This window comes from Cavia porcellus, unplaced genomic scaffold (genome assembly GCF_034190915.1).
Source record: "Cavia porcellus strain 051 isolate PalLab524CR breed Dunkin Hartley unplaced genomic scaffold, mCavPor4.1 scaffold_13, whole genome shotgun sequence".
Taxonomy (NCBI): Eukaryota; Metazoa; Chordata; class Mammalia; order Rodentia; family Caviidae; genus Cavia; species Cavia porcellus.
In genome coordinates this window covers 33,363,807-33,373,135 of record NW_026947496.1, presented here as the reverse complement: position 1 = coordinate 33,373,135, position 9,329 = coordinate 33,363,807, and the positions used below count along the sequence as shown (strand labels likewise).

At 41.9% G+C, this 9,329-nt stretch overlaps 1 protein-coding gene across 1 annotated transcript in view; it reads right to left on the bottom strand.

Moving 5' to 3' along the window:
- Window positions 1-546: 546 nt before the first annotated feature.
- Map3k21 (mitogen-activated protein kinase kinase kinase 21) overlaps window positions 547-9,329 on the bottom strand; it is a 42,205-nt gene continuing 33,422 nt past the window's right edge. Inside the window, exons 7-10 of the mRNA XM_013156274.2 lie at window positions 7,736-7,886; window positions 7,309-7,406; window positions 5,613-6,335; window positions 547-3,301 (exon numbers count right to left, since the gene is read on the bottom strand). Coding sequence (XP_013011728.2) covers window positions 2,931-3,301; window positions 5,613-6,335; window positions 7,309-7,406; window positions 7,736-7,886 — 1,343 coding nt within the window. The 3' untranslated portion in view covers window positions 547-2,930. The remainder of the gene's footprint in view (window positions 3,302-5,612; window positions 6,336-7,308; window positions 7,407-7,735; window positions 7,887-9,329) is intronic.

Sequence of the window (9,329 nt, the reverse complement as noted above, 5' to 3'; positions counted from 1 at the left end):
CAGATGTAACACAGATATTAAACTTCATTTCCTCTTTCTTATACAGCAGGGTGACGCAGGGGGCTTTCATGTTCTCCTGTCTTGTATCCCAGCTCACCAATTCCCTAGCTCCTGGGGAGAATTACCACATTTTGGGTGATGTTTGAAATTCTTTCAATTTCAACAGGTTAACAATTAAGATTAAAAAACCAATTAAGATAATTCATAACTCACCTTCCTACAGCATCACCAGAGATGTTGTTCTTAAACTAATTCCACTCTACAGAAGTATGTCTTCCAAAAGCCCAGTGATCAAATTCTCACCACAAAACACAACTTCTCAGTGTGTGTATAAAGCAAACATTTTACAGAAAATATTCCCTCATAATTTTCTTTACAGCATTCAATCCTGTGTTCTTCAATTTAATGAATTTAGCAGGGTAATTACCTGGCTTATTAAGTACTAATCATCTTTACTAACACATTTTTCCTTATGGTATATAAAAGAACCATTACAAATCACTGTCCCAATCATCAGGAGTAGATCAAAGCCATGGAACAAACAGAACAGCTATAAAAATGTTTATTAGAAAAATAGACAATGAATGTAAACAATCTATCTCACAGAGTTTATAATACAGCATATCAGGCCCATTCCTCCAGTCTCTGCAGGGAAGCACCTTAATTGTTCAGAAACAGCAGTCAGCTTCATTGATCTTTTGGCGAGCTATTAAGCCTATGTGAAAATAATAAACAGATTCTTCTAAGTAGACCACACATAAAAAAGTCACAAGTGTCCATGTGTCATAGCAATAAGTGACTATTTGCAGTAACACGTGGGGTGAATCTTCATATCGCAATTATCTAAATAACAAAGCTTCATTTCTAACCTTATCATAATGGAAGAGCTGACCTGGAGCTGGGACAGAGCAGAGAGGGACAAGACAGATGGACACCACGCCCACTCACACTCAAGCGTCTCATCCATCCAGACTTCACATGCACACCTATCACACCCTGTTATCACACACACACACACATATCTGACATTACTCACACCTGCCATACACACACGTGAGGGGTGTCCTGGCAGGAGCAGAACTGAGGAGAGAGTCCACACCTGTTCTCTTATACACAATTATTTGGGGCATTGAATCCATTTCATTTTTAGCTAGAAGCTACATCCTCCAAATGACTTTTGTATAAAGCAGCCAACCAGATGTTAAATATGATGAAGTTTTGAGGAAAGCAAATCATTATTATATAATCTAGTAACAAACAATTCAAAAATGAAGCCAAATTGTAGAACAAACAATAATACCACAAAACATGATAAGCACACAAGTCTTTGCTGTAAGAATCTGAAATGCAGGGTTGTTTTGTTATGACACAGTGCTATATGAGTGCTGTCCCTACTGGTGCAGGGACACTTCTATGCAGTGACTAAAATTTCTTCACACTTGATTTAATTTACCTTAAATTGCTGCAATTGCAGTTGAGTAAACCTTAACCAAGTTAAAATTTTAAATGAAATAGCAAGAATTGTAGTTTAGCTCTTCACTGCATGTAAAATTTTAAGCATTTATTGTCTGCATTGGAATAACCGTAACCTAGTGACAGAAGGGAAACACAGCAGGTCAGAAACCCAAGCAAAATCCCCAAGCTCTTGCAGAATGTTTCCTGTCCCAGTAATACTGCAGGCCATTTGTATGATTATAAAAGTGACCCATAAATATCTTTCACTCATTTAAAATCTTCATCTGATAATCCAAGACACATTTAACAATTCTAGAAATAATCTATAATAGTTATTTCCACCATAAATGCTTATTACAATAGATGTCCAACATCCACAATTAAATGAAATGTAAAGTAATAACAAAAAGAATTTAAATTCTTACAATTTTAATTCCTTGAGTTGGGCAGTGTTAGTCTTTGTATTAGAATAACTGTGTACACAAATAGAGAAAAGGAAAATTACATGACATCAATGTTTATAATACAAAATATCTATGAACACAGGCATTTGTAACTCATCATACATAAAATGTATATGACACAGAGAATGAAGAAGTTTTGCTATTCACGCCAAGTCAACAGAGGCTTGTCTGCAGGAATACATCATCCCGAGGCTCACTCTGGGGTTGCAGCAGTCTTGGCCACCATGAATCGCTGATCCTTAGCATCCATTTAGAATTATAGTGGGCAAAACGGTTAGCAGCTACAACCAGCAAAACTTTCATGTTACCTTCAATAGTTTATCAAAGCAAAATACTGTATAATTGAGGCAAAATTGGACATACTTATGCATCAGAAATCTATGGTGGAGGTGTTCTAAACAGGACTCTGTATCTGTTATAATCAACAGATTTTTTGTAAATATAAGGTATCTTTTCTTATATCACACTATCACTGCCAAGAAACCAGTAACTATTTTTTGACTTTGTGCTGCACAAATTAAAAACAAGAAGAGACAAGTTGAAGAAAAAGAAGAAACCAAGCAAGCAAAGACAAGTGTCTTCAAAATTTCACTGCGTGCTCATGGGTGCGGATACGAAAACAAGGCCTTAAGATAATGCTTAAAAGGGAACTGAAATGCATTACGTGCATGAACCAATCCCCTACAGTGAATGCAATCACTATGCACTGAGAACATGTGGTAATAAAAGTTAAAAAAACAAAAGTGCTTAAGGGAATTCCACCCAGCACAATTTTACCTGGGGCATATTTTTGGTTTATACTTCTGTGTATTTCAAATTACTAGGTAGGATCCTGGGGACAGGATACAGACAATTAAAAGCAGTCATGTGCCCCTCTGGAGTTGGTTTCTATTCCTAATGGAGTCACTGGGTGGCAGCTTTCCAACACACAGCAAGAGGACACACCTCAAAGGCACAAACGGTGTCCGCATTTGTTCACCTGAAACAGTAATGCTTTCCCAGCAAAGGCACTTAAGTCAGAAACTCTTTCTCCAGGGCATAGATGGACAGCTGGTGAGCTGGGCTCTTCATCCGGCACAGAGGCCCCTTGCAGTCCTGCCTCTGTCCATCCACATTGGTGCCCGGTGAGGAAGACACCTGGGAACCCAGGACACAGGCAGGGCCTGGCCCCGTGTGGTCCCTGCCACAGGCTGCCCGTGCAGGCTGGGACTGTGCCCTGCGTGGGACGGCCCTTGGCACATCTGATGGACTTCTCAGGGAGACAGGGCCAGGCTGCAGCAAAACCGTGACAGCCCCATTCAGTTCAGCAGAGACCTGGCTCGGTAGGTCACCATGAGGGCCAGGTAAGGCAGGAGGTGGCAGTGCAGAGGCTCCAGGGGCACCTGCCAGGAGAAAGCCACAACAGGACAATGCAATCAGAATGACTTCAGAAACAATGAACCTCAAGAGAAACAACTGGGATGACACCTCAAGTGGGTGACCGCTTTAAAGTGAGCCTCAGTAAGAAAGTGCTGACGCAGGTCTCTCACAGCAGCTAGGAGTGGGGGTGGTGGGGAGTCTTCCTCAGTGGGAAAGAAAGGCCAGGTCAGAGTGCCTCAACCCAGTTACACGTGTAAATGGAGCCAGATAACCTTCGCAGCACACAGGCCCATAAGCATTAAAGCATGTATTTTGTAAGCAGGGCACATTTCAAAATGGAATAAATGCAGGAGTTTTAGACATGATGGTTAACATTGTTAAACTTCATTTGAGATCAGGATCTGAAAAAACTGGTAAGAGTAATGCAGGTCAGGTTTTTACATGTCCCCTCTTCTCTTGTTTATACAAAAGGGTTGGCTTATCACATTTTAGCAGGTAATTACCTAGTAACAGATGAAAAGAACGCTGTTTATGGTATTACTGTGCTATACAATTTCTCCTTATGCAATTACAAATGACAAAAGGGTAGCAAACCAATTTATCTAAATACAATAAATAATAAGCTAGCATTTAGAGATGAAGTAGACTAAACAATAAGTTTCAGTTTTAAAAAAGCTTTATAACTGACCTTATCAAAGCATTTTCAATTTATGAATAAAAGGCATTTTCATATATCCTACCTCATTTGATACTCATGATAAGCACATAAAACTATTGTAATTATCTTCATATATAAAAGAAATAAATCTTACATGGGGCAGAGTGCCACTTGATTTCTGCCACAATTCTACAAATAGCAGAGATTAGCTAAGCACATTACTAGATATGCATATTAATGACTATCACCCCAGTTTTAGAGCATATACTGAGACAGAACTATAAGCAATTGCCCACAATCACACAGTAAACTTGAACCCAGACAGCTACCCTGCTATTATCTGTGACCTTCGGACGACCTAGGAACATTCAAATGAGAAGGCCGATTACGTAATTCCCCAGATTACCTGTTCCTCAGATGAACTACTGAAACCCGAATCTGAGTCCTGTCACTCCAAATCAAGCGTCAGCGTCTCTTCCAAGGTCAGGTTAAATGACCACATTAAGTTCAGAAATGTCATGGTGACCACCACTCTGCATGTAACCACATAATCCAATCATGGGAATACTCAGTGATTTTTAGAAATGGAAAGAAGACAGTTCCCCGTAACGAAGGAGGAACTTCTAGGTACAAATCTTGACACCACTGCTTGCTGACTGTGAGATCCTGGATAAGTTGCTCATTTTTCGTGAGTTCTAATCTTGCTTTTATATATAGTATGTGTATAATGGAATCTCTATAAAGAGAGACCATTTACATGGGAGTGATTTTATCTACAAAATGCTACACAGCAAGCAGACAAAGCCTTCAAGCTTGTTCAATGAACTAGAAAAATCCCGATTGGAACTTCGGACTTGTTTTTCTTTCTGAGCTTCCATACCTGCACATAAAACACAGGGACTGTATAGTGTGCTATGCATCAGAAGAGAGAATTGTGCTGTCCTGGACTGAACTGTGCTCCCAAAATCCACAAACTGGATCCCTGACTCCTGGCACTGCAGAATGCGACTATCAGAAGATACAGATCTTGACAGATGTTGTAAAATTAAGAGTTATTGGGTGATCCCAATCTGGGGTGACTGGAGTCCTTATGAGAAGAGGGGATAAGGACAGACATACATGGAGGGACCACGAGGAGAGGCCTCACAGGGAAGTAACCCTGTTTGCACTTCCAGCTTCTAGGACCGTGAGAATATAAGGTATAAAGTGTTGCTGCTTAAACTGCTCTGTTCCACAGCCTTGGCACACTAAGGTGCTTGCTAACCTCCATCCAGACATCAGGAGATGGGCTGTCGAGAGGAAGGGCAGCCCAACTTGAGGTCCAACCCTCCCACCAACTACCAGTTTAAATTTGGACATGCGACTTGTGTTCTCTGCAACCAAGGGTCAGGGTCAGTTATTCTCCACATGCTCTTTCTCCTTATTGTGCTATCGGGCACCAAAGTTACTGACATTTAATTATACATTTCCTGGAATCTGAGATATAGGTAATTTAAAATCAAAGAAGAGAAAAATATAAAACTCGAAGAAATATAAAACTCAAGAAAAATATAAAACTGTGAACTGCAATAAGTTATTAAATATAATCATTAGGAAAAGGAGACCATGCAGCCCTGATCTCTAACAGTAGCTGGTGGTTTGCATGTTTCCCCCCACTAACTACTAAAGTAACCTACGTGGAGTCAGCAAAGGTTTTCCGCCTGATGAGGTCTGCCTGTGATGTGAGGCTGTGTCTTTTGGGGAAGCATAGTGAGGCACATTCCCATCATGTGTCTGCCCCAAGGAACAGAGAGACAGACTTTTCAATGCTCTGTGATCAGTCTCAATTCTTGGCCCCGGGGCCAGCCCTCGGGTGCTTTCTGGACATGCTGGACAGGAATCCTGGGTAGGCAGCTCAGGCTTTCGAGGAATCTGGGTGCTGCATATGGGTGGCTTGTCCCCATTTGTTTGTGGCAAGCACCTCATGGAGAGAAGGCTTGTGGTGCTTCTGGGGTCCCTGTCTGCAGACAGCAGCACAGGAGACGGGCTGGAAGCCTGCTGGAGGACCCCTTCCTGACTCTTCATGTCCCCCTTGGGTGGCAGCTCTTCCACAGCCTCTGCTCTGCTAATCCCTCGGACGTCGAGTCCCAACGCCACTGATGCCAGCAGCACTGCACACCCATACAGAGCTGACTCCGTTTTCTTCCTGTGGGGTCCACTGGGGCTGATCGCAGGCATCCGAGGGGGCACTACAGCAGAGCTGGCTGTGGGTCCCTCTTCCCAGCCCTCAGCCTCCCCCAGGTTCTGTCTCTGACCATCTTTGCAGAGAGGTAGATCAGTGGAGGCCTGACCAGGCAGCTTCATTTGCTTTGCTTTTCTGTGTTCTCCATTAGCAGGGTGTTTTGGCTCTTCACTAGATCCTAAAAAAAGGTATAAATGCAAACACTGTGGTCTCATTTGATGGTAAAAAATTATATTGTAATAAATTATTGTATTGTATATTGTAATAAATTATTGTATTAAATTATATTGTAAAATAGCTATAGTCTCATGAATATTCTAATTCAAAGTGCTGGAGTCTTCTCAGCTTGGCAAATGATTTATCCAGCAAGACTCTGATGGACAGGTCTCCAAGATCCTGCAACTCAGTTGCCCACAGACAAATCTGCAAGGAAAGCAGATGTTTCCTATCCTTCAAGAAACTGTTCCTCATCAGGATCAGTAACAGAAATGATTGTGGAAACAAGGATGTATGACAGTGCACACACACCCACATGTGCGTGTGCACACTAAATGTCTCACAGAACCCAAGGAACATGTTTTGCTAAAACACTCTAAATTTAATTTTATCACAGCAACAAATGACCATCTTAAACTGTCCAGTGGTAAGCCCAGTTGTTTTTCTTTGTTAATAACCTTATCACAGCAACAAATGACCATCTTAAACTGTCCAGTGGTAAGCCCAGTTGTTTTTCTTTGTTAATAACCCTCCTTGAGGTTTCCTGATAATTCCCATCTCTTTGAACTCCGGCCACCAAATAGCAATACTACAAGAGCACCGCCTTTCTCAGCAGAGTGCTTGGGGAGAGTGTATTTTCACATTTTCGGTCTCCTGTCCTTTATTTACCTCCATAATTAAGTATAACACTATCTTTTCTGTTAGAAATCAGAAATTACAAATTTCCAAAAGACCACATGGAGCCTAATCACTTTCTGCCATTAAAGACTGAATGGGAAACAACTTTTGTGCTCATGCAGAGCTATTAGGAACCTCTAAGCAGCCTCCCTCCTATCTGTTCCTTTAAGGGTCACTTGAGTTCATGACATGAAAGTCTCAGCGCATCAGATGCGAAGTCTATCACCAGCACATTCCGCTTCCTGATGCACATTTACCTGGCTGGTCCACAAAGAGTGAAGCCAAGGGTGTGGTTTTCTGACTTTTTATTAGGACAGATGACCAAGGACTGTTGCCATCAGAGAGAGGCCTCACCCTACAAGAGAAAACAGAACCACATGACATACAAATTAGGTTTTGGTGGACACAAGTCAAAGTATTTTTAAAGGTACTAAAGGAAGACATTTGTATTTGTGAATTTTGAAAAGCTAATGAAGTACTAATGAAACCTTAAAACAAGGCAATAAAATGCTAGAGAAACTGTTTACTTAATAAATAATCATTTAACTATGATAAATTCATCCTAGGAAATTGAAGTTACATTCAGGTGCTGCTGTGCCAATCTAGAAGTCCGACCAATATGACAGGAGCCCAGGTACCACGTGGTTACAGTGGACACCGGACACCACTGGTCCTCATGCGTACCTCTCTCTGCCATCGGTTCTTTCTTTCATTTGAATCGAGCTTGGTCCCCAAGTACAACCTTTCTTCTTGAAATTCCTTTTTGCATCTTCAAATTCTTCTTGCCGAAAGACCATATTCCTTCCCCAGGTTTTATTGTTTTCGTCAGATGTCACTAGGCAGAAAACACTACTGTCAGTCAACACCAGCACTGCTAAAAAAGGGACACGAGAGGGAGACGGCTATGCACACCTGTAATTCTAGCACCCTGGGAGGCTGAGGTAGGAGGACTTTTAAGTTCAAGCCCAGTCTGGACAACTTAGTGAGTTAGCAAGACCCTGTCTCAAATGTAAACAATAAGAAAAGGGTGGGGTACAGATGTGTATCATCGCAATCCCCCATTCCACCAAAGACTAAAGTGACATCAGTGGGGTTGTCAAGCAGCCACCTGTCTGGAAATGTGAAAACAGTGAAGAACTGATTCACTTCCTCTATCCTTGGAAAATTTCTTCTTCTAATGATAAAAACAAGAATAGAAGGAATTAAAAGAAAAGATATAAATTTAAGGAAAACTTGAAGCAAAGGACTGATTACTTATCTATTTCCCACTGTTCAACAGAAAAATATTTTCATGATAACTGGGGAAAGAAGGAGCCAAACTGAATAATGAACTTACTCTCTTAACCATTTAGCCAAACCAGTTAAAGTTTGGGGCTGAAGGCAAAACTGCTCTTTTAAGATTGTATGGTAAGCTATCTTCTATTATTTGTCCTGTCATCATATAGCTTATCTACTACTGTTTCCCTTTTAAAATCTGAAAATATCTAAGGTTCCCATCACCTGCCTTTCATCCCCGCCTCATGAATTATTTACATATCTAGTGTCCATAGTTTGGGAACACACATGCAGTCCCTCCAGCAGAAGTAACAGGACAAATGAGAGTGATCGTAACTGTCCACATACTCAGAGCACCTCCTGCACGCCAGGGACCACTCTGAATGCTCTAGAACATTCCGTGTAATTCTGAGCCAATTCACAGAAATGGAGTCAGAGGTGTGATACAGTTAAGAACTTGTTCCAAGTCACTGGGGCAGCCAGAGGGGCATCCAACTTCTGACAGCACATTCCAGAGTCCATGCTTACCTACCCTCTATCCTGACCACCAGGACAACAGGACCCATGTGAAGCCATAGCTGGGGGACACAAAGTCCAAACCACATGCAGTTTTGGTACACTCAGGGCAGGATGAAGATGCTTTGGTAGGAGGACCTCAACCCATAGCCCTACATGCAGGGCTGGTCCTTCTAGAACACTGGGAGAAAGTGTTTGCAGTTACTTTGGATACTGATCAATCAGGATGCTCCTCTCTGAGCTTCACCTCAGCATGGGAAGTGATTTATTTGATCCCCAAAGTATGTGCTTCACCCTGTGCAAATCTTGGGCCGCACCTAGTACCATCTGCCCACTTCCATAGGGTTGTTATTTCCTGAGGGCAGAACCTTCGGACAGAGTGTACGAGGAGAGAGATGCCAGGTTGAGGTGGAGGGAATGGGCCGTGATCTGTTCCTCCCTGGACTAGAGGCTTCCCCTGCTTCCTACACTTAGGCCCTCAGTCTGC